General features: G+C 52.9%; 4 protein-coding genes across 4 annotated transcripts; 1 reads left to right on the forward strand and 3 right to left on the reverse strand.

Moving 5' to 3' along the window:
* Positions 1-10420: 10420 nt before the first annotated feature.
* On the reverse strand, positions 10421-10903 carry HRG_06742 (restless-like transposase; the record flags this gene model as incomplete). The annotated part of the gene is made up of 1 exon (XM_044865213.1): positions 10421-10903. The coding sequence occupies one exon, from the start codon at positions 10901-10903 to the stop codon at positions 10421-10423; it is 483 nt and encodes a 160-aa protein (XP_044720153.1).
* A 1445-nt stretch (positions 10904-12348) lies between these two features.
* On the reverse strand, positions 12349-13607 carry HRG_06743 (Dephospho-CoA kinase; the record flags this gene model as incomplete). The annotated part of the gene is made up of 4 exons (XM_044865214.1): positions 12349-12757; positions 12808-13284; positions 13450-13526; positions 13587-13607. The coding sequence occupies 4 exons, from the start codon at positions 13605-13607 to the stop codon at positions 12349-12351; spliced, it is 984 nt and encodes a 327-aa protein (XP_044720154.1).
* A 3874-nt stretch (positions 13608-17481) lies between these two features.
* On the reverse strand, positions 17482-21574 carry HRG_06744 (PIF1-like helicase domain-containing protein; the record flags this gene model as incomplete). The annotated part of the gene is made up of 12 exons (XM_044865215.1): positions 17482-17651; positions 17702-17873; positions 17928-18306; positions 18372-18808; positions 19029-19207; positions 19371-19776; positions 19853-19913; positions 19974-20065; positions 20259-20491; positions 20557-21028; positions 21114-21198; positions 21306-21574. The coding sequence occupies 12 exons, from the start codon at positions 21572-21574 to the stop codon at positions 17482-17484; spliced, it is 2955 nt and encodes a 984-aa protein (XP_044720155.1).
* A 515-nt stretch (positions 21575-22089) lies between these two features.
* Positions 22090-22587, forward strand: HRG_06745 (uncharacterized protein; the record flags this gene model as incomplete). Its single annotated transcript, XM_044865216.1, has 1 exon — positions 22090-22587. The coding sequence occupies one exon, from the start codon at positions 22090-22092 to the stop codon at positions 22585-22587; it is 498 nt and encodes a 165-aa protein (XP_044720156.1).
* Positions 22588-24842: the final 2255 nt, after the last annotated feature.

A 24842-nucleotide genomic window follows, 5' to 3' on the forward strand; every position in this document is an offset into this window, starting at 1 on the left:
ATTGAACGTGATTCGACGGTACAAGCATCTTCTGAAAAGAACCTATCTATGCATCTGAATGTAAGGTTTATTTTTAGCTTGAAATTCAGTGCGCGAGGCTCCGCTTTCACACCTGACAAGGAAAGACGTGCACGAAAATTGAGAAATTCGACACCCTACCCTAAAACACGTATAACATGGATGAAATGGGCTTTCTATTCCTTATGAGCATTTGAACGAACAGGGTATTCCTCTTATTATAAGAAAACAAGGCAAAATTGCTCGGCGTATTAAAAAATGGCAACCCATCCTCCCTTACGTTCAAGATGTGCGTCAGTCAAGAGATGGCATCGCTGCCCCATTTCTCATCCACCAAGACAAGCCAGCACAAACTCTGGACTTTTGGTTCGTGAAACGTGAATCAAGTCGTCAATAAATATTTTTAACACGTCAAAAACGAGGTGGACGAATCACAATATTTGAAATGAGCAGCTCACCGGTACGTTCGACCGGTTTACCAGGGTGAAAGCTCGAAACGGTTGTGCTTATCGCCTTTGGTTCCCGATGGCCACTTAACCATTTTAGTATCGAATTTATGGAGTGGTGTGACCGGCACCGAGTGATCGTTGTGGTGTTTCCTCAATCCATTCATCGGCTGCAACCCTTGATGTATCGTTATTCAGCCTCTCTCAACAGCGTATACGCATGATCTTATCCAGTACACAGACAAATCAAAAGGTTCATTGGATTGCTGAAATCGAAGATCTAGACTGTGTTTTGGAACGCATTTCAGGAAGTAGTCGAGAAGTCCTCTGTTGATGCTGGCCGCAACAGCCGAAGGCTGAGCAGCACCCTCGGGAGCCCTCAATATGAGTTTTAAGTGCTTGATATGAGAGTTAAAGTATGCAGAGAACAAGTAGTCACAAGAACCAGCGCAGGCAGACCGGTAAGGCTTCAAAGATGATCTCTTCTGCTGTACAGATTCTAGTGCAGACGAGGTGTTTAGCTCTAAAATTGTGGCTCAAGCTCGCCAAAAATGACAGTGAAAGGACTCCAAAAGAAAGAGGAGGCTCTGAAGAAGGAGGCCTGAAAGCTTCAGCGACAGCAGAAGGCAGCGGAGCAAAAGCTCTCGCTCTAGAGAAGAGGAAGCAATGAGAGGCGGAAATTGGGAGAAAACGACGGATGACGGAGGCCGTGAAGCAAAATAAGGAGATAAATTGGCATTATTAACAAGAGCTGAAGATTTTGAAAGTGGAAAAGCCACAGAAAATGCAGAATGAGCGACGGGTGGCTTCTGAGGGTCGCGAGAGGAGTCAGGATGTTCACGCTGCAAAAATTGTCACTCTTCCGTTCACACCAGAGCGGGCCATAGCATTGCAGGTACCAAACACACTATATAATAACGCAAATAATAAGGCAATGATAACTTCAAACGACATATCCTGTCCTCAAAGGCCCTCTTTAGCTGTTGATAGTGATCGGGAGGCAATGGGTGCATTTCGGGGACTTGCGCGATCGGAGAGTAACAGAAGACGACCTCGATGGCTGGATGACTTCAAAAAGATTGAGTGGCATCTTTGAGCATTATTAACTGCTCTTATAAGATTTTAGAACAATTCAAATAGTATTCGTGAAGTTATTCTCAGTTCTTTGCTGGAATGCAATGAGCCCAAAATCCGGCGAATCGCCAGATCCGGCAGATCACCGGAAAATCCCTTATTACTCGTCCCACAGACCCACGTAAAGTGGGTCCTCACCACCTGTCTGTGTCAACCACCTGGCTGTGTCACTTCACCGCTTCAAGTGTCGAGAAGAAGGTCCGAACGAGTTGAGGTCTCTAGGTCTCTCTAGGTAATACAGCTTGAAACCAGGTAAGAAGGGAAGTCTGCAGACTGTTGTTTCTTCTTCCTAGACCACTGAGGGGTCCGGAGGATCTCCTATTCGAACGGGGACCCTTTGAGGAGTCCGGCATAACTATTACTGGCTCGGGGACCTCGAGAGACTGAACTATCGATTTCATAGCTAGAAGAGCTATTTGATCGGGGAGATGGAGCTGATGTTGCTGACGTAGATGACTTACGTGGCCTTCAGTAAGTGGCAAGAAGTGCCCTCTTCCTGATAGAATGTATACTATACCTGAAAACGGGATATCAACTTGGGAGAAGCGTGGAGGGATATAAAAGGGGCTGCTTGAACGGGGGAGGGAGAAAAAAAAACATCTGATGGGGTGATACTCGACCTTCAAAAAGTCCCTTTATCCACGTTTATGCCCGCTTTTGCTCTCTCCTTCGCGAGAGTTATGAGCCCGGGAGAAACAGAACTGTTTCTGTAACTTCCGGTGGCAAAGTTGCAACCTTGAGAAAGAACCCCTTCCCGCACGCTTCACACCACCTCGGCTTATCTTCGCCACCTTTTCGGCCCCTCTACGGCAGTTGAAGATGTCGAAGACCTCGGCTATGGCTACGACGAAGCGAACGATTCTAACGGAGCCCCAGGACTGGGACCGTTGGGTTAAGGAGATTAGAGCCCGTGTGGATAGAACTATCCACAAGTTGATCTTTCGAGACGGATCAAATGCTCTGGAGCCCCCTAACCGACCTAGCTTCACTGACTTTGCTGAAGAAGCTACCCACTACGTCGACCTTAACTCCATAAATCAGAGAGCTTATTCTGTTGCTACTGCTGACTATGAAAGCAGGCGTAGGGAATACCTTTACGAGACTAAGCTAATCACTGCAGCCCGTACAGCTATTACGGAGTCTATCAGCACTGCTAAACTTACCTCCCTTCGAGAGGGGGATACGCTTCGGCAGTGGCTGCAGAAGCTGGAAGCATCGACTGCTCCTTCACGCGGCTTTATGACTGACCGAATTAGGAAGCAGTATTCTAGTCACCTTCATGCTAGTACTAAGACTAACATACTAGACTGGCTGACTAAGTGGGAAGAGATTATAGAAGAAGCTGACCTTTACTTCCTATCTGAGGCACTAACAGGCCAGTGGCTACGAGATATAGCTAGCGTCATCCGACCTCTTAGCGACGGATACGCTACTATCTTCTACGAAGATAGCCGAAGAATCGATGAAGAAGCAGCAACTGCTCAATATAGGGTCTATCAAGCTCTTCGACCAGACTCTATAGGAAGCACGCCTACTTTGGCAGCAGTACCACCTTCTTCGACTCACTGGACCTTTCAGCTTGTTGCTAGAAAATCAGAGAAATTGCAGAGCAACAGCCGCACCAGCAGAAAGGAGGAATCAAGAGAGGTGCCGGCTTTCTAGCTGATAAAGAAACTGATGAAAACAACCCTTCTGAAGAAAGACCGAAAAAGAAGAGAAAGGGAAGAAACCTGACACAACCAAAAACACTGAGAAAACCGATAAAACCGATAAAACCGATGCCCTGCGTGTGGACGGATAAGTCATGTTCTTTCTGACTGCTGGGCTCTCTTCGAGGATAAACGCCCTCATGGTGTGATTCGAATCCTCGAATGGAAGAAAGGTGCAAAAGGCCCTGAAAAGACCCAGATTTAAGAAAGAAGGTGGAAAAAATCCGTCATGAGAAGGAGGCCTAGCAACTACCGAAGAGTCGGATAGTCGGAAGAATCGTTGGGCACGCAAACCCTGCCTTTGTCTTTAAGGCTAGCCAAACGACCGCCTCTAACGACTACCCTCTTCGAAAGTCGACTCTGCTAGACTCAGCAGCTTCTTTACATATTTGCAATAACCTATCGAAATTCCGATCTTTTAGAAAAGCAAGAAACGAATACCTAGTCACAGGGATTCAGAAGTCCGGATCAAAGGTTACGGCAGAGTCAACGTTACGGTCACGGCCCTAGACGGGTCATTACGGTCTTTACGATTAAAGAACGTTGCTTATTGTCCGAAATTTTCAGCAAGCCTGGTATCTTTTCAGGCTCTTCGAGACGAAGGAATCTACTGGGATACCTTCACAGAGCCCACAAGGCTAGTCTACCGAGACAAGAGACCGATTTGTATTTTATTTCGGAAATATCGCCAGTTTGTTCTCGATTTCCAGCCTATTCAGAAGGAGGATATTGAAGAAGCGGTTTTCAAGCCTCTAAGCCGAGAAGAAGAGGCTCCCGGGACCCAAGACCGACAGCGACAGCAGAAGCTAGCCTTTGGCATGCCAGACTAGGTCACCCGGGACCCCTAGCTCTTTATAAGCTAGGATTACGAAAAGGAGTGCATATTCGAGGCCCAAAAACCTACGAATGCCAGCACTGTGCTCAAGGGAGGGCAATACGACAGGTTTCTCGAAGAACCCTATTCGAGACGAACGTCAAGAGCCCTGCCAAGAGATTTGGATCGACTGGACCGAGCTTACCCCTGATTTCGAGGGCTATGTCCGTGTGATGTTCATCACAGACGCATATTCGGGCATGGTTTTCCCCTACTTCCTTAAGACCTATCATTCAAAGCACCACCTAGCCGCACTTCGAGATTTCGTTAGCTGGATGAAGCTTCGTTTTGACTACACGGTGAAAATTGTACGGTCTGACGGAGAGCTATTCACTAATAAGATTAAGAAGTGGCTACGAAAGAAGGGAATTTCAGCAGAAAAATCAGCCTCGAATACACAAGCCCAAAACGGAGGGGCAGAACGGTCCGGTGGAATTACCCTAGGACTACGAATTCAACTCCGAATTCGTCAGAAGACTGGAAAACACCTCTTGAGCTCTTTACGAAGAAGGATCAACCTCAACAGCATGCCCAGCTCAAGGCCTACGGCTGTAGGGCCTACGCTATGACTTCTAACGCACAGCTAGGCAAGAAAAAGAGGCAGAAGCTTGATCCACGGTCACATATAGGATACCTGGTTGGATATAATTCGACTAATATCTTCCGGATCTGGATTCCGCAACGAAGAAAGGTTATTTCGACAAGGGATGTTATTTTTGACGAATTTACCTATTTTGATGGGAAATTCGAGCAGCCGCAGCTGCTTCCTAGCATCAATGATCTTATTCAACGCGTTGAGATACCGGAGGACCAGAAAATCAACCAGGAAATCCTTGACGAAGAATCGGAGCTTGAGAGCGTGTTCGACGAAGACTCAGACGAGGAAGACGAAGAGGAACAGACCGACCCAGACGAAGAAGACTATAAGAGGGTTAAGGCGCTTGAAGAAGCTTCTCTTATAACACCTCCACTGACAGAAGAAGATCCTGAGGCAGGCTTCTTGGTCCAGGCTGGCAAACCACTCAATCCTGGCAACCGGTTGCTCAATCCAGTTGAGCAACTGGCAACTCAATCAACGCAATCGATGGTCGGCTGATTAAGCCGGCAATTCAATCCGATCTCGCGTTGATTGACGGGATTGACGGAATTGCCGTTGACGGTGGAAAGTGTGTAGGGTAGATGACCAGTGGATTATATGAAGAAATCTCACCCAAGCCGAAGCGTCAGCAGCTCAGGGCAGATTGACAATTGGACCAATCATCCATTCTGACAAGAGTCCCTTGCTGTTATGAACGCGACGCGCTCGTGTCTGAACCTGGCGTCCACGCGTTCATGAGTAAGGGGGAAAGTGACTCAATCATCGTGCCGCAATCGGGATGTTTGTAACGCCTCTCATATTATCCCACTCTTCTCTTAGATGGGCGACTATCTCGATTCTTTGCCTTCTGCAGGCCCCAAGGCAGTCGAGAATGGGAAACATTTCCATGGCAGCACTTTCGCGGCTACACCAAATCCCAACGCGCCGGCAAGCTCAAGTCGTGGATTTGGCGCTTTGGGTTTGACATTGAGCATCAAGACAACGGGGACAATAGGCTGTGGGTATGCGGGACCTGTTCGGTCAAGAAATCGCCCCAAGGACCCCCAAGCTTTGCAGCGAAGGGAACGACAAATATCGAGCGCCATCTGCACGATGCGCACCGCATTTCTGGGCCGTTGGGAAACGTCTGCCGAAAGGTACGACAACAAAGAAGCGCTCTATCGCACAGTTCTTCGAGCTCGACGCAAACGACGGCAAAGAGCAGGCCTTGATCAACACGCTCAAGAATCACTTTGATAAGAATGTGTTCCAATCACTCCTACTTGCTTGGATCACCGAGTCAAATGTTGCCTTTCGCGCCATCGAAGCCCCTCGATTCCGTTCTCTGCTCGACTATCTCAATCCTTCAATTGGCCTGACCCAGTCACACATGACTCACACGACCATTCGGTCCAGGCTTTTCGAAGAGTATCACCAATACAAGGGCGTTGTGGTGAAGGAATTGAAAGAGTGCCCCGGCCGTATCCATCTTGCGTTTGACGGCTGGAGATCGCCCAATCGGCACGCTGTGTACGGGATTGCTGCGTTCTACCTGTCCAAGGAAAAGCGCCCACAAAAAATACTTCTCGGAATGCCTGAGTTGCGGCAGTCCCATACTGAGAGAACATGGCTTCTCAGGTGGCAGAAGTCATCACCTCGTTCGAGATACAGGATAAGATTGGCTACTTCACGTTGGATAACGCGGAGAACAACGACACCGCGATGAGGGCCCTGGGTGACCAATTCAGTTTCGATGGGAGGCAAAGAAGGGTCCGCTGCTTTGGACATATTATCAACCTTGTAGCGAAAGCACTGCTCTTTGGAAAAGACGACGAGGTCTTCGATTCAGAAGATCGTACCAATATTCTCGACCTGGCTCAGCACAACCTTTGGCGAAAAAAAGGTCCGATCGGCAAACTCCACAATCTCGTCCATTGGATTCATCGATCCGACAGGCTGACCTATCTACTACGGAGCCTGCAGGAGAAGAAGGATGGTACGAAAAGGCCGGTCGACGTTGTGACCGATAACATGACGCGCTGGCTGTCTCATTACAAAATGATGGATCGGGCTCTTCTCCTTCGCGAATTTCTCGACGACCTTGTCGCGATCGAACGGTTCGAGCACAGCAGAGGCAGGTCGAGAAGTAGAGCCAGGCCTGCGTGTATACGAGATGAGGATTTACTGACGGAGAACGATTGGATGGTGATCAGCAATTTCGAGATGTCCTGAGACATTTTGCCAATGCTCTCAAGGCACTTGAAGGAGACGCGCAAGTCCGTGTCCGCAAAGACGGGAAGCTCATAGCCTATGGAACCGCATGGGATATCATCCAGGCGTTCGAATATCTTCTGGAGAAGCTTGAAGAAGCCAAAACGATGGCCAGAGACCTGCCGGATTCTGGCCACTTCGCAATCAACGTCGAATTGGGTTGGAAAAATTGATAAGTACTACGCGAAACTCATCGAGTGTCCGATATACTACTCGGCCATCGCTCTGCATCCTGCCTTGCGGTTACAGTGGTTCGAAGAAGCTTGGGCTCATCGACCCGAATGGGTCACGGAAGCCCGGCGGATCGTCCGAGCCATCTGGGAAAGTGACTATAAGTCGCTGAACGTCGAGGAGGAGGGTCCAGCCACTGCTGTGGAGAATTTCCAGCCACCCGACGATCTGGACGATTTCAAAAGTTTCGAATGAGGCACAGGGTGCAATCGAGCCATATCACGAATGGTGATTACCGGCTGCCGACGCGCCCTATCGCCGACGAGTTGGATCGTTGGACCGTCGATATCGGGGCAGACGACGGGGAGATCAATGATCCATTTCAGTACTGGAAACTCAAAGAGGCGACATATCCGCGGCTGGCGCGGATGGCTTTCGATATGCTATCCGTCCCGCCCATGTCTGCCGAGTGCGAAAGGGCGTTTTCATTTGCTGGACTGATGGTTACCCGGCTGCGCAGGAGACTTGAGGTGAAGACCATCAGCGCCGCACAGTCCATCCGGTCTTGGCTGGAGGACGGGCCAGAGGACTTTGTCGTTATCTCCGAATAGCATATTGACAACCGTCAACGCCAGCAATCCACGCAATCCACGCAATTGAGATTCAGATTGCTCAACGCAATCGAGGATTTGATGATGTAAGCTGGCAATCCACGCAATCCCGTCACTCGGTTGCGTTGATTGCGTGGTTTGCCACCCTGGATCGTTCGATTCGCTGGTGGTTCGTCCCAGTATATACTCCCTTTCGGCGGAGAACCCGGCGGAGCTCCCGCCGGTATGAAATTTCAACCATAAGGAACATGTCTAGCGTCCATCCTTCAAAGTCTTGTTGGAAAGCATGGAAGACTTCATCATCCCACATCTTCTCAAGAGTATAGGCTTTAAGGGCCTTAGCTGCGTACGTGGTTGCATGTATCTCCGTTATATTATCGACTGAGATATCTTTCAATCGAAGCTGAGGGTCTATAGCGGAAAAATCGGCCGCGAAGTCGGTTCCGCGCATAAATTCCTGAGCAGAAATAGGTTGGCGTAGGCGTACATCTTCTTGAGGCTGTATAACCCTTATGCCTTCTGTTTGTCCTTGTGACATGTTGATTGTTGTGATGTCAAGGCTTTCCTACCGGCTTGGTCTAGTCGGTTCTTGTCGTGTGTGTAGCATAGACTTCCTCTCTCGGGACTATGGTGCAACCTATAGAAATAGGTCTCGCAGGGAATTCTTCAAGGAATCGGGTCTTTCTCTTCCACTTGCAAACTTCCTCTCTCGGGACTATGGTGCAACCTATAGAAATAGGTCTCGCAGGGAATTCTTCGAGGAAACGGGGATGCTTTTCGATACCTAACTTTCTGTGGTTAAACAGACGTTCAACCACTGATCAGTGTTGGGTCGTGGGTATTCGTGCTGTGCACAGGGGCAGGGTGGCGATCAATTCCACCTCCACCTCCACCTCTTCAATAATATTGAAGTGGAAGTCACGTGTTTCAATTCAATCAATTCAATCTCACTTGCACATTGAGAGCTTCAATCCACGCCGACGCCTTGAACGTTGACCACGCGTTGAAGCCGTTGAAGCTAGAGGTGATCTAGGGTAGCACCTACACCTGATCTAGTCGCGTCTGACGCGCGTGGTCACTAGCCTTACCTTACTCAAGGTCGTAGTACTTCGGTCCCATATTAATTTCATATGTAAAGGATGTGCAAATACTTGGGCGATTAGACACGTTTGAGCCGAATTTCCGAGTGTCGCGTCGCACTGAAACCTTCACCAAACAATGCACCTTCTTTCTTCCTGCAGCCAAATGGATAACGACGTTCCTATTAAGCCCCAGCATGCCTCAGACAGAGGCTCGTCCAGCAAGCCGTTTGTTAACATGGATGCTTTGCAAGACGAATGGAGCATCTTCCCATGGAACCATTTCCCAGGTTATACGATTTCCGAGCGCGCTGGCAGGCAGTGATCGGAATGGTCCGGTATGGTATGGTATGACCTCTATACCATACCATACCACCTGCTGATATCCTTACCGGTATGGCTTACCGGTAATACCAGTAATACCGCCAAGACCGCTCAGAATGAGGCGGGTTGCAAAAATAGGAAATGTATTGGCTACTAGTTGTCAACTTGATCGCTTATTCGCTTTCATTCTCGCTATCCCCGCTATCTTCGCTATCCTCAGCCCGAGGCTTCCCATACCAGGCACGTAGACACTCACAAGCCTCTATGATATCTGCCTTAAGCCTACCTCGACGATCAACTATACCAAGCTTTGCGCTACTAAACAGCCGTTCGCACTCATCTGACATTGGGGAAACCGCAAATAGATCCAGAGCGAAGCGGGCGAGGTCTCTTTGCGAGTCATAACGGATAGCCAATAGGCGATGGCCTCATCGCAACCTGCCTCCTCGTCATGCAGCCGGTCGGTCGAAATATACTGCTCATACAGATCGGTGGCAGCAGCCGGGCCGTCTATGCGAATGCGCTTATGTTCCCTCTGCCGATCGAATGCTGGGTCTGGATCCTTGTCCTTCCTGACTGGAGGTGGTAGCGCCTCAACAGGGTACTTTCCTTATACTCTGTCTCCCAGAGCTGCTTCACCGCCAGCTGTGCGCTTTCATACCACTTCTGTCTTCCTTCGTCGCCCTGAAGAACCCATTCTTGCCTGAACCATGCCCACTTTCGATACGGATTGAGTACTTGAGCTGCGTAATACGCTGGCGGAAGATCAGTATCTTCAGGAAATCGATGTTGCCAATTCCGTTGTCGGTTGCTGTAATACTCCTCGCACTTTGACCACGCAGCATCTGCACAACCTGGAGATACCTCCACGTGAAGTTGTCGTCGTCGTCTTCCTCGTGAATGTCATGGTAGTGATCCTTCGTCTCGTTGATCTCGCGGAGAAGACAGTCCAAAGTCGAAAACTATGACGAGCTGAGAAGATTTCCAAACGTTCTCGAACATTTAACGCTCGTGTGATCGAATGAAACCACGAATTCCAGCGTGTGGAGTTGTTCTGGATAAGCTCGAGCCCATCGAATTCGGAGAGATGGCCGCCGATAATAATTGCTGCAAACTCCTCCCGCCTTTGAGGAGTAAGCCGGATGTACCGCACAAGGTTATGGAGCCGGCCTAAACATCCAAACTTCTTCCACAGCTCCTCTACCTTCACGTAATCTCCGCGCTGGTGGTGCTTTCAAGCTTCGCCAAATGCTTCTCACAATTTCGACCCATGAGAAACGCCTGGCAGCAGAGGTTGACAATGTGACCCAAGCAGCGCAGTCGGCGATGGCGACGCTGTTGCGGCTTCATCCATGGGCAGAGCTCCTTGAGTATAAACTCAACAGCGGTATCATTGGATGAAGCATTGTCCAGCATGAAGTATCCAATCTGATCTCCGCCAATGTCATATTCCGTCAATAATTCGAGAACGGTCGACCCAAGATTCTCGCCACTGTGCTCGCCATGAACGCGTCGCATGCCCAGGACGGTACTTCGTCGCTTGCCGGTGGCGTCAATCCACATGGCGACGACACCCAGGATTGCGTACGGGTTTGGCGAGGTCCAGAGGTCGAAGGAGATGGAGATTCTACTCCGCGACCGCTGGAGGTCCTCTTTCAGCTGTTGCTTCTTCGACAGGAACGCATCCATAACCCAACCTCGAATTGTTTTCGCAGCCTTTGGGAGGTGATTAAGTAGAGCAGGGTTCAGAAAGAAGAGTAGCTCTCGGAAGTACTGGTTCTCCAACTGGAAGAAAGCAATATGGCAGTACACAACCCAACGAATCAAAAGCTCTTTGAACCTCTCAACGGTATCTTTCCAGAAAAATTGCTACTAGCAGCTGCGCTTTCTGTTGCTCCAATACAGACGCCCGTGTCGCACCGCGTTTCCTCACGCCGCTTTGTGGATCAATCTGGTGCCTCTGTTCGAGATGATTTCTCACCCCGACGTGCCATTGATCACAAATAACTCTTGCTTATACTTTCCGATCGCACATTCGTGACAGTAGTATACCTCTTTCTTGTCACTGTCTCGGATGTAATGAAGACCGTACTTCCACACATGCGACGAGCCGAGACGAGCTGCCTTCTTCGTCGTCTTCGCGCGACGCAGGTACGTGACATGGTCTTGTACGAATTCGTCCGGAGGCTCAGGATAACGGACAGAATTAGACGATGGCGTCGTAGCGGAAAAATGTGGCGCGGGACACGATGCAGGAGATCTGGAGCGGATTGATGCTGAACTTGTCGTAAACGAAGATGGCGAGGTTGGCGCTGGAGATTCCATGATCATGACATACACCAATTAAGGTATGGTGGCTTTCGATCATTCGATCTTGGTCCATCGTCCAACTAGCCTAACGTAAAAATTTTCGGGCTCCAACATCACGGAAGTAATTCGATTGAAAGGATCATTTAAGCTTTCCTGTCCCTGAAAGGATCATTTAAGCTTTTCCTGTCCCTCCGACGACGCGATTGACAAGTCTGGCCAGTGATACGTTAGGTCATGCTCCGTCCTACATGGAAGAACTCATAAAACTGGGTGCAATGAGAAGTACTTTCTAATACGCACTAACACTCGCCTTACCTTCGGGCCTTCCTGGGATAGCTACCCGGCAGCAAAGACGAAAAGCATCCGTTCGGTGCCGGGATCGACCTGACCAAGGTAGCCAGGTCGATATTGTGAGGATGATGGTATTCATGATTGAATGGAGTAGATAAACTGGCAGAAAACTGGTCAATAAGCCCTACAGATGACACTGGAATCATCGCCGCTCGGATTCTGCCTGGTCATTCTCCGCAGTGAGCCTCTTACCTGAGCTTATTTTTAGCGTTACTGGTATGATTCGGTATACCGGTAATACCATGGTATCAAGTTTTTGTCAAACCATACCAGGTCTTGGCGGTATTTACCATACCAATACCAACTCATACCGGACCATTCCGATCACTGGTTTTGCCGAGACCATATAGGTGAGCTGTTGTGGGATGCGCACGGACCAAGAATGGAAAGGTGTATTGCAATACTTGCAATAAATGTGGGGCGATACTCCAGTATGGATTGCACACCTTTCCATATATGGAAAACCACCCTGCTCAAGAGGCTGCCGACCGGGAAAAGGGGCATCCTTTTGAAAGCTTCCCCTGTGCCACCTCTGCCAAATGTGCCGTCGCTTCAATGCCCTTGCCCATCTTGCCTTTAGGTCCTAGGTCCTCAAACAAGAAACCCTCTGGCTTCATCGCCGGCCCCCCATCCCCGGGAATCATCCCACCGGTAGCCCACACGAGCCATGCCAAAGGACCCCAGCGATTCCATATTGTTGCGGGCAGGTACCAAGGCTCTTTTAAATAATGGTAGTGATGCATGCGCCCGGTTTTGATGTCTGGCTCCGAGATGTAGTCGGTGGCAATAGAGCGCGGTAAAGCGAGGAACCGCATACACAGTTTCCGAGCGAGAAGAAAGGTATACGTGAAGGCCACTGTCGCAGTTCCAGGCTCTGGAAGGCTGCTAAATTGTTAGATCAACCCCTGTATGGTTATGCACCCAGTTCTTACCTGAATATCTGGCGCCATCTATCGCCCATGAGGACGAACGCAAGTCCATATATTAGTGGCCGCATGAACACTGGATACGAGGAGTAGAAAAAGTCCAGCAAATGGCCAACAAGTATCTGGCCATCCCTTGTTCGTCGCATATGCTCGTCTTCGTACTTCGACGCCCACTGCGTCACGTCCTCCAGGAAGTTGATGCCATCGTCCCACCGATCCTTATTCAACTCGGCCACAAAATCAATTTCCATCATATCGCCAATATATTTCCAAAAAGTGCCGATGGCAGCCATCTCCATATCCGTAAGTGATCTCCACTCGAAGAGGCGTATAAGTCGAATTGGCTCATTCATTATTATATGGAGAGTGTAGAGAAGGTCCCGATTGAGGAGTTTTCCAGATTTCATGTATGGGCTATGCAGATAGTTCATCCGTGCAACAGCCTGGTGTAGTAACGGTGAAGTTGGGGGAAACTTGATAAAGCTGCCTAGAGTTAGAAAATGAAAGGTTCCCACGATCGTGCAGACTGGGAGAAAAAATACCATTCAATAAGGGTTATCGTATCTTCCCACCTGAAGTGTATCAGCTTTGCGAAACCTTCTAGCTCCATATACTGGCTGAAAAACCAAGAGGCCTGTTACCAACTACCTTTTTGGTGCTCGATCAGGCAATCTATAGTCGCTCGACGACGCGATGAGTGTCGCGATGCTGTCAAACGCATAAATCTAACGGGGGACACTTCAGTCTGCTCTCATGCGCGAGCGAGGATTAGACGTCCATAATACCTTGATAGTGCCCCAATGCATGCCGACATCGAAGAAAGTGGGAAACTCGAAAGAGATCGCATGTTTGACAATAATTTGTGCATCTGCATTGGTCATCCGCGCGAGAGAGGCACGATCGAGGTAATTGAGATGAGAGCGAAGCTTGCTGATGCGGCGAAATCTCAGGCTGCAACACAAACCGACGTAACAAGCAAAAGATGTAATACTTAGAGCAATCCAGAGCGTGGAAGACCGTCTTTCTTCCGAAGACGACATTGTTGGAGTGAAGCTGGTTCGGTTCGACACAGCTTAGCGACAATTAGTATCGACTTTCATAGGCTTCACGTGCGGGAAGACGTAATTCTCCCAAAGGTGGATTGGGTGGGGCTCACTTCTGGGGACTGGTGAGAAAATGTGGAATAATTGCTAACTTATAACTGACAAAACCTAGAAATCAGGATCAGGATTCAAACTTGTTGGCCGTCGTGCGCCTTAAATATAGAGTAACTTAGTTGTGGGAATTGTAGTAATCTATTGTACTCATCTAGCTAGCTCACGTGCGCTGTCACGTGTACGGATGAGGCCACATAGCTAGCATCGTGGCCTCCTCCCTCCCTTGAAGAGGAGAAGATAGACGAATACAACACACCGGTTAACCCCACCCTTTGCATGCAGAGAGACCTGCCAACAGGTGGGGATTTTTCCATTTGCGCTACCGAAAGAGGGGTGTTACCGAAAGAGGGGGGATCGCCCTTTGTGCCAAGGTGTCACCCACCACTTGGTTGGTCGGCGGTAATGTGGGTTCACCACATCCCCCTTGCAACCAACGGCGGGCTTAACTCTGTAGACTATTTTAGCTACAGCTACGGATAGTTATGGAGGTGGCATCACAAAATCAGTTATATATTGTAGTAATGGCAGCTGTAACAATGTTATTGGTCAGGGGTTATAATCTATTGAATATTTAGCCCAGCCGCCTTGTGCGGCTACGGCCCCCGGCCCCGTGCATTCTCCCTCAAAAGCAAGATTCCTGATAACTCTTGCAGTCTAAAAGTGGGTGTCTCGCGAAGGAGAGATCAAAGAAGGCATGAAAAAGGATGAAGGGATTTCGTCGTAGGTTAGTTCTCACGTGATCAGATGGTATGTGAAGAGTGTCCTTTTTTTTCTCTGTCTGTTCGCCCTGGATCCGATCAAACGCCCCTTTTTTTAACTCCCATTCTCCCTCCTCGCATGTTCTCTCTCCTTCTCCTTCCTTCCCTTTCCTTTCGTCCGGCATACCCCTCTTAACACGTCAGTCTTCCCCTCCTAATCACGCAACTTTACCCTTCAGCTCGCCACGTCATCCTTCAGCAGACTTCAGCTCCTCCTTCTCCTCTCTCTCACCCTTAGGCTTTATGCACAGGAGGTCTCTATCGAGTCGATCTAGCCCCTGCTTCGCAACAGGGTGAGCCCAAGCGAATCCCAATAAAGTGGGGGCGGGCACGATTAGATACTTATTTAGATGCATCAAGTAATAGACACCTGTTTAGCTGCATAAAATAGTATCCGTGCCGTGTCCCACCTTTTATTTCTAACTCGCCAGCTCGCACCACCTGGTACAGCTTCGAACTGGCAAATCACGGCTGAATAGCTACCTTCGCAAAATCGGGGCAGAGGAATCGAGTGAGTGCACATGTGGACAGTCGGCGGAAACGGTGGAACATTTCCTAGATGGACGGCACAACGGGAAATCATGCTTCGATATGCACGCGGAAAGGTGGGAGACTTGTCTTTCTTCCTAGGAGGAAGGTCAGAGTCAGACGACGACAAGTGGCAGCCTGATATGGAGGCTGTGCGGGCGACAATACAGTTCGCATTGGCAACAAAACGCTTCAGTATGGACCGACGAGGGACCATGATGTACTGATCAAGGGATAATCATACTAACACAACAGCCTTAAACTTGGCAGACCGCGCTTCAGTCGCTGAAGGTAGGACGCTGAACACTTGGAGAAACTGACCTTCAAGTAGGCCTGTCAAGTCACAGCGAACGAGGCTGGAAACAGATGAAAAGAAGCGTGGGGCTTCAGGTGCGATGGAACCAGGTACAGTAGGTACGTAGCTTAGTCTCGCAGGGATAAAAAATGGAAGGTAAGAGTCAATCTTGTTCATTGTCGTCTATCTAAAATGAATGTGAGAAGTTCTGTCTCCTTATAGTCCTGAGGGAATATGACTGCCTTGCGGTGGCGAATTTGCCACTTGCCACCCAGGATGCTTTTGTAATGTTATCTAGAACGTTCGATGACATCGCTTATCAACCGCGCATTTCATTATACGCATCCTGAATGCGACACTTAGCGTAGTGGCTCTATGGGGGAACCCTCCGGGCGCAATACAAAAAAAAAAGGGTGACAACCTCAACATGGATCAGCAGCCGACGACAGATTAAACAAGCGACACGCATACTAACACCAAACAGTCTTGAACTTGACAGACCGCGCTTCAGCCGCTGAAGGTAGGAAGCTGAACACTTGGAGAAACTGACCTTCAAGCAGGCCTGTCGTGTCACAGCGAAGGAGGCTGGAAACTGATAAAAAGAAGCGTGGGGCTTTAGATGAGATGGAACCATGTACAGAAGGTACATAGGTTAGCGTAGTGGCTCTATAGGGGGAACCCTCCGGGCGTAATACAACTAAAAAAATAAAAAATAAAAAGGGGTGACAAAGGCCAGCTCCATAAGCCGTCCCGACCAATAGAACTGTCTGCCCAGACTCGACGCTCCCTAAGTTAATAGCTAGCTTTGCAAGCGACATGCATATGTAGCCATGACTGCACTTGTCAGATTCTAGGTGACGTCGGTAGATGGAAAAGACAAGGTGTGAGATAGGAACTTCAGCCCTCTACTAGTGCCAGTTGATGCTCATGTACCTTGAGGAATGAAAGGTTCTTCCTTCCACCTCCTTACCCCGCGATCCTCCACCACCCAACGCACGGACCGCAGCCCAGAGAGCAACTGTCTCAAAACTCCACGAACCAGCCACGTCATGGAGAAAGGACAAGACATGAGCCTCAACGTGGCACCAGTAAAAGTGTTCAAGTTCCAGAATCTTTGGGGCATTACCCCACTAGTGCAGCTGCGTTACAATGCATGTCTTGTCATGCCGCGGGATAGGTCCACTGTGCTTGATGCTTTCTTTGTATGCCACCAGTTAATTGATGGTAAGCTTTGCCTGTTTAGGCAGTGGCAGCCGCCTAGCGCTGGCAGGCAGCCGCAGCCACTTACTTAGGCTTTGATACGACATGCTTGGTGTCATGCAATAATGTAATTGGCTTGTTTCAATAGGTAGTCGACCTGACGAACTGATTGACAAGCAAATCTCACACAAAAACTAATACAGAAAAGGGAAAGTAACTTTATCCCAACGCCGGCCTCCTTCATTGTCTCGCGAAGGAGAGATCAAAAGTGGGCATAAATGTGAATAAAGGGACTTTTCGTAGGTAAATTCTCAGATGACCTGATAGTCTGTGATGTGCATGTGTTGATTGCTCTGCCCCCGGTTGCCCTTTCCCCGTCCAAACAGCCCCTGTCGTATCCCTCCAAGCTTCTCCCAAGTTGATATCCCGGTTTCAGGTATAGTAATTCAGCCGTAGGCTGACTTGACATTAATCCGAATAAGTTTTCCCAATATGAGGGTTTGCCTTGAGGAACGAAAGGCCTTCTAACGTGCCCCGCAGACCCCGCCCTCTCCCCCCAAAAGTTCTCCGCCCCTTGATTGGTCCCTTGTGATTGGTCCCTCCTTGCCTCCCTCCTTGTTGGTCGCTGCCCTTCCCCCGGCTTCTGTTGCCTTTTCGCGTGCCTTATCCCACCACTAGGCGCCTCCCACCCTGTCTGCCGCCTGCCGACTCTTCCCGCCTGCCGAACTCTTCATCGCGTCACCTAGCGCGGCCGCCTTGACTCTTCAGCATCACCGTCCAGCCAGCGCAACGCCTCCTCAACGGTCCTCTCGCTCAGTACCTCGAGCCTGGCCTGTGCGGCAGTCATCTCCTCGGGGACCCGGTTGCCCACCAAGTCTCTGTCCCGCACCTTGGACACGAGCATGATGCCGTCTAGAGTTCGGCAGCGCGATAGCTGCACGTACAGGCCGTACGGGTCGCACTGCGAGGGCACCACCGTTCCATCCATCTTCGTCGTCCGTGTCCTCGCAGCTCGAGGGCCACGCGCTCCAGCGTTTTGCCCTGCACCTTGTAGTCCGTGCACGCGAACGCTGCTGCGCACGGCAAACCCTTTCGGCTGACGTCGTTGCGTTGCCACGGCCTTTTTCGCTGGCACTGTATCTTAACGGTCATGGGTGTCAACAAGATCGTGCCCGGCGGCATCCCGACGAAGTGGAGATATCTCATCGTCTCCGATTCGAGAATGATCCCCGCCGGCGGCCCGAAGTGGATCGTCATATCGGCCGAGATCCGATGCCCCGGGTACGCCTTGTCGACAATGACCTCCACCGCCGAGTAGCTCGCGCCGTTCACTAGCTTCAGCCCCTGGTGGGTGTTGTGGTTCACGACGATGGGCATCCCGGCCACGAACATGAAGACGGCCGGCACCGGGATCGCGCTATCGTCGCCCTGGTTGAGTATCATGATCGCCTCTTCCTCCGTCGGCAGCTCCTCCTTCCACTTGTGCTCGGAGATGAAAATGCGCATCGTCGACCGCTGCTGGACCCGGAACGCCAGGCTCGCCTCCATGTTCAGGTTCCACCGATTCCTATTGAGCGGCGTCACCACGGTGATGCCCGTCTCCCAAGGGATCCGCCTTCCTCCCGGTAGCACCTTGAGTTGAGGAGGTTTAGATCCGTCCGATCCTGCACGCCTAGACGGATCCGCTTCAGCAGCCTCTGCAGCTCCGGGTCGCCGGCGGCGCGCATCTGCTCGTCCAGCATGACGACCGTCGTGAACCTCTTCCACAGTGCGTGCGCTTTGTCGTGCTGGTGACGCTGCTCGGCCTTGAACGAGTTGTCTACGTCCCACGAGATGGCCGCGCTAGGCAGGACGATCGACCTCTCTTGGACCGGCCGGAACTGCTGAAAATCTCCGCAGAAGAGGACGATGGGGATCCCCCCGAAATCTTGCCGCGATCCGCGAAGCCGGCGAAGCCGCTCGTTCACGGCGTGCAGCGTCCGCGCCCCGAGCATGCTCACCTCGTCGATGACGAGCACATCCTTCTCCTGCCAATCCATTCGAGACTGGCCGTGGATGAACCGCTCCGCCTGTTTCGGCAGCCGCACCCGTCAAGGTCTTTGACCATGTTCGCGCCCCGCCCCTTGGTCTTTAGTGAACCCGCAGGCGGAGTGGATCGTGATGCCGTTGATCCGCGCCGCCGCAGTCCCCGACGTCGCCGTGATCAGCAGACGATTCGAAAGGCTCTTTTACTGAACAGCTCGACGAGTGCCTCGATGATTCGCGACTTGCCGGTACCGCCCTCGCCACCGACGAACTGGCGCAGCTGGCAGGCATCGCCCCGTCGGTCTGCTGCATCAAATCGAGCTGGCGGCATATTATCAGAAAAGCGATGGACTGCCTCTTGTTCAGCGTCAGCCGTGTTGCCAACACCTTGCCCGCCGCGAGGAAGGAGGTTGATGGGCCAAACTGAACGTCCATTCCCGCCCCTGCGTCGATAGCGGTCTCGTCGGAGTCGGCCATCGTCATTTCGATCTCGTCCTCCCGAAACCGGTCATCACCCTTCGCAACGCTGCGCGGCGATCGCTTTCCCAGGCGGCGGGCGTGCTTTGTATCCCTGGATCATCCTCTCCTCTCCTTCGAGGCACTTACCTGCTGCGACTTGATAGCCTTGACCTGATCCTGCGGCGGTAGTGCGGCCCCGGAAAATACCCGCCCTGGCATGCTTAACCGCCTCTCCTCGTTCGATCAGCGCCGTGGCCTCGAGCTCGGCCGTCGAGCGCAGCGCCGATTGCTGAAACCGACAGAGCTGCTGTATCATTGCCATGAGCTCCGGCGACTTGGCCGTCACCTGATTCGCTCCCACTGCACCTCGGACGACGTCGATGAGCCGCGTTGCGTCTCCGATGCTGTTGGGCTGATATGTCGCTGCAGACTCCGCGCCCGCCTCGCCTGCTCCACCCTCCTCGACGTGTGCGACCGTCGGGTCACCATCGCCGGACGAGGCTGCCCATTGCTTGGCGTCGCGTTTTGCGTCTTCGGCGGATCGTCGAAGCAGCTGCACGTTGTCGACGAGACATGATATTCTCGGGCCATAGCGTCTCGAGCCCGCGCCCAGATGCTGTTGATCTCACCTGTTCCTTCGCCCAGGAAGGACTCCACGGCACGAACAGCGCAAGATGCTGCACGGCTGCCCTTCAGGGGTGGGTTAGCCTCTCCGATAATGCCCGCTGACAGAGCAGTTGCCATACACACCTCCGGTAGCACGACTCGTCATCGTAGGTGAAGTCCTTGCTCAGGTAGCCGTCGAGGCAGACGGTAGCGTGCTTGCCCGGCCGCCTGAGCACCTGAACCCAGCGTCGTCCCGGCGCCCATCCATCCTCGAAAGACATCTCCCCGCCGCCCAGCTCTCGTCGTTGCCGATGCGTTTCAGTCTGACGATCGATATGTAGTCATACAGGCATAGGCCTTTCAGCAGCTCTCCCGGTGCTGGTACGCCTCGACGTGGGAGATTCTCAGGCCTTCTTCTTCGACGACGACCGACTCATCCAAGGTGTCATCCGTAGCCGCAGCGCCACTGGCTTCTCGGAGATGCCGCCATCGCCGAAAGACTTCCCAGTACAGCAGAGAACAGTTCAGGTACGCCCACGCGCTGCTGTCGGTGAACTCGGCCGGATATCCGAGAAGGTGAGCGACGACCTCGACCTGTGATAGCGGACGCTCCGTGAACACGCGGTTCGCCACTCTCATCAGGAACTGTCGCGTCCTGTTCCCTTGACAGGGTCATCGGTGGCAGCGTCTCCGCCACCGTCCCGCCCTCCGTTGGCCGTGCCATCACCTGTTGAGGCGGCCAGGAGCTCGGCCGCGGCCGCCACACGCTTCCACACCGGGTCCTCCACCTTGGTCGCGTAGTTCGTGACATAATAGATGAGGGCCATTGTCTTGCGCTGCGTCGCAATGAAGGAAATATCATGGTTGTGCCGGAGCCCGACAGCAATAGCCTCGTTCCATCGATTGACCATGCTGTGTGTCCTCCGGATCTGCAGCACCCCGTCTGCCGTGAGGGCGGTCTTGTCGACTAACCTCCATGGCGCCTTGAACCGGCAGAGGTCCCCTTTCCGCCCTCCTTTGCCCAAGGAATACTTCACACAGGTCGGGCTATGCGTGTGCACCTGCGTCGCGCCGGCACAGAAGTTGGCCTCCTCGATAAACGCGGCCGAGAACTGCGCGGCGTTGTCCAGCAGGGAACCAATACCGCCCGTCACAGATCGCTCCGCTTGCACGGCGCAAAAACTTTCCTGGTCCAGATCCTGCCTTGCACGTCAACCCGGCCCCACTTGGCCATCAGAAGAGTACTTCAGGCTCCGGTGGCACATCTTAGGTAGGCATTCTTACCTCTGAGAAGACGCTATCGATGTATCGGACGATTCGCTCGCGATACGCCGCCTGATCCTCCCCGTGGATGTCGGCAAGCATCGAGCTGAGATGCGCGTTCCCGTGCAGCCAGAGCAAGCCGTGAACATGAAGCGCCCTCGTTCGTTCGTCTCCACGGCGCCATAGTACTTGCCGATGCGCCCGAATACCGACTCTTCACCGACCTTCACGTAATGATCGAAGAACAGCTTCATCTCGCGGTGGAAGAACACGGCCGAGCTCATGGGATCCGATATCGCCAGCCGTGACCGCTTATACGCATCCCCAAGGCCTTCTAAGAACTCCTCGGCCGCGTCGGGATCGCGTGTGCGGTATGCCGCCAGTCGCAGCTTCACCGGGTTCGTAATGTCGTTCGGGTTGATGGTGAACCAGATGGCCGGCACGCCATATCCGACGATGAGCGACTGGATTTTCCGCCGCATATTGAGACGGACCTCTCGACATGGGCTGCCGGTGGCCGTAAAGCGAGAGGCTCCTGAGAAGCTCCTTCACGTCACCATCGGTCGTCTTACCCGAGCTCTCCAACTCGACCCTCGCCGCCGCTAGCCTTTCTGTGGTCATCGAACGCACGATGCGCTCTACCTTGCGGAAGTTCTTCCTCCCACACTCAACATGCTGACCCGGCGGTTCCTCGACCGCACCCCATGTTGAAGACGAGAAATGCGAAGATGTGGTGCAGTGCAAATCGACCACCATGGCGCCGGAGCACGATCTCGGCCCACGCCTGAAGGTTCAAGCTTCGAGACGATACGGGTCTCCGCGGCCGCCTCTGCCTCGACAGCCCTGCCTCGCAAGTTGGCCGTGACCTTCCCCGCGTCGACCATGGTCTCTTCAACCAGCCTTGGTCCCCCAACGCCAAATGGGAACAGGGTCGGGAACGTCCTGGCAAAGAAGGACGCCTCAAAGGAATCGGTAAACTCACCCCCGCGAAACCCGGATGTATGGCTCACAACCACCGTCGCCACGCCCCGAACCCCGGCTAGGGACCCGACCCACGCTCTCGGCCCGCACGGCCGTCGTCGGCACCTTCACCAACAGCGTCACAGGCAAACTGCAGCTTCTCCACGTCCGCGACGTCTGGCGGTCCGTCGAGCGCGAACATGCCAGAAGACGTCACCTCGTTGATCGCTGGAACGTTCTGGTCGGGGCAGGCGTCACTTCCATCGCGAACCGCGCCTTCTCCGTTGGGCCCGTGACCTTCACCCTGGCCGCCGGCTTCTTGTCCTTGGTTGAGCAGGGCGAAGAGCTCCTCGATCTCCACCGGCCCTCCTCGTCCACGGCGCGTTCCGTGGGCGGCACAACGTGCGCCGTCCGCGCTTTCTCCCACCCAGACGGCTCGTTCCGCTCCATACGATCGCACACCGACGACGGTACCCCGTGTATCGAGTCTCCCCAGCTCTCCATCTCCGCCGCGTCGATCTCGATCTCGGCGTAGTGGGGGTTGTTCCGCTTCAGCCAGACAAGGGCCCTCTCGACCACCCGCCGCCTCACCGACAAGAGACTCGACAGGTCGCTCGGTGCCGGCTTCTCCGCGCCCTGCCACGAGATGTGGATCTCGTCCAGTGCTTGCAAAGGGGTGCGGGAGCACTTTGTGGCCAGCTCCTGCACATTGTTCGGAAACACTGTGATGTGGCCCTGACATGCCTCGGATACTTCACGCTCTGCCTCTGCCCGCCCGGAATGCTATATCTCGTGACAAACCCGTAACATGAGTTCAGCGAGATGAGCTTCTCTTCGACCGGCGTCAGTCCCTTGAGCTCATCGGGAACATGTGCTCGCAGCCAAGGCGACTGTGAAGGTGGATCGCCGGCGACAGGCTCCTGCGCGCCAGGCATCGGCCACACTCGGCGCACACCGACACGGACTCGCCCTCAGGAAAGCAACTCCGGCATGAAAATGGTGAGCGGCCGCCCTTTGGTACGCAACTTGACAGCCAATGATCCCATGTAATCTCCCAACTCTCCTCTCGTACACTTGCGGTAGCACACCATGCAGGTCCGTATCGGCAACGTGCTCGCATCGTGGAACGCCTGATAGAAGTCTCGCACCGTCGACACCTTCCTCTCGAGCGGTATTGGCGTGCACCACGTCTGATCGTTAGACAATCTCTCCTTCAAGGCAAAGTCTTCCTCCAAAAAGCGCAGCACACTCGCCAGGTCTTCGGCCTGCAGCTCCCGTCTCCTATGCCTTCCGATTCCACTTCGGACCTGTTTTATCGCGCGCCCATCCCGGCTAGGAAGACGGGCTCTCTTCTCCGCCTCCGGGACTGCCTCTGTCCGCGCAGCGAGCCGTCCGCTGCCTCTGCTGCGCCATCGTCCACACCCACCTGTGCCCTTGGCCGCCGAACCGGTCCCCGACGGAGCTTGGGCAAACCCCATGCAATCGATGCTGCAAATTGCGCCGTTCGTCTTAGGTCTTGGAAAGTCGTATCCTTGGGCTGGATAGGTCGGAGCGTCGGTCCCTTTTCGAACGAACACCCGGGACACCGCCGGTCGCCGCCTTATCTCCCTGCCCGTCACCTTCAGGACCCCTCTCCTGGGGCAAAACGGCCGATGAAGGGGTGGACTGTTAGAGCCCACTGCCCCCTGGTCTCCACGTTCTGTAGGCAACACGAACCTCGGAAGCGGACTCGGTGACTGACGTTGCGCGGAATTTCCGCTGCTGACCAAATTACGGACTTCCGTGCTCTGCTTGACCGCAAACCGCCTCGCGGCGGTCTTCTCGGCAGTGACTTTGCGATCGCCTCTGCATGCTTTCTCCATGCGGTTTCTTCGACCGCAGACTGCTTAGGCTGAATCAGCCGGAACGTTAATGCTTCATTCGCCACTGATCTGTATCTCCCGAACCGCCCCAACCTTGTCTCCCGTGCTCCGTGCCCTTCTCGGAGTTGCCCTGTATCATCTCCGCACCCCGAAACAGGCACTCCCCCGTTCCTACCCTCTTCTCCATCCTCGACTGACAACGAACAGGCTCCACGGTGAGCGGCCGCCTCGCCTAGCTTCCCTGCAGGACTGTCCGCCATGCTACTGCCTCCTCGACGTCGACTAGCGTGGATTGGCAACAGGCTAGAAAGTTTTGGCTCCGGAGCACTTCCACTTGATAATCTCGCTTCTTGGCGTACACTATTTCTTTCCGAGTGGGAAGCTTCCTAACGATCACTACTCTCATGGCCGTGGCGTTTCTTCCCTTATAATGCTTGCCTATGGTACCGAAGCGATGCAATACTACTACCCCTTGTAATCCCCATTTACCCTCCTATGTGCGTCCACCGTCCCGGCCTCGGCTGGTCTCCACGTGCGACCTGCTACCCCAGCTTTGCCAAAGGCGGCCCTTCCATCGCCGTGCTCTCTTTGCGCACTCCAGCGAATCCTGGCTACTGCCGACCTCCGGCACATGGGGTGGCCGCGCCAACCGCCCGCCGCACACTTCCAACCATACTCTCCGCCCTTCCAACGCCGTCCCACCCACCTTGCGCATCAGTTGCTCCATCAATATCTGCCACTCCACCTCGTAGAGCAACAGCCAAAGGCTGCCGGCGATAACATGTCCACGGTGTCCTCGTGCAACCGGACTACCCGGCTAGGTTTGCTCCCTCGCCACCACCAACGTCGCATCAACGGCCTTCATGCTAAAGCGACAGCCAGGATCCCCCTGCCTGTCCTCTTGTAGTCGCTAGCCACCGGAGTTTCG

This window comes from Hirsutella rhossiliensis, assembly GCF_020360975.1.
Source record: "Hirsutella rhossiliensis strain HR02 chromosome Unknown scaffold00006, whole genome shotgun sequence".
In the NCBI taxonomy this organism is placed as follows: domain Eukaryota; kingdom Fungi; phylum Ascomycota; class Sordariomycetes; order Hypocreales; family Ophiocordycipitaceae; genus Hirsutella; species Hirsutella rhossiliensis.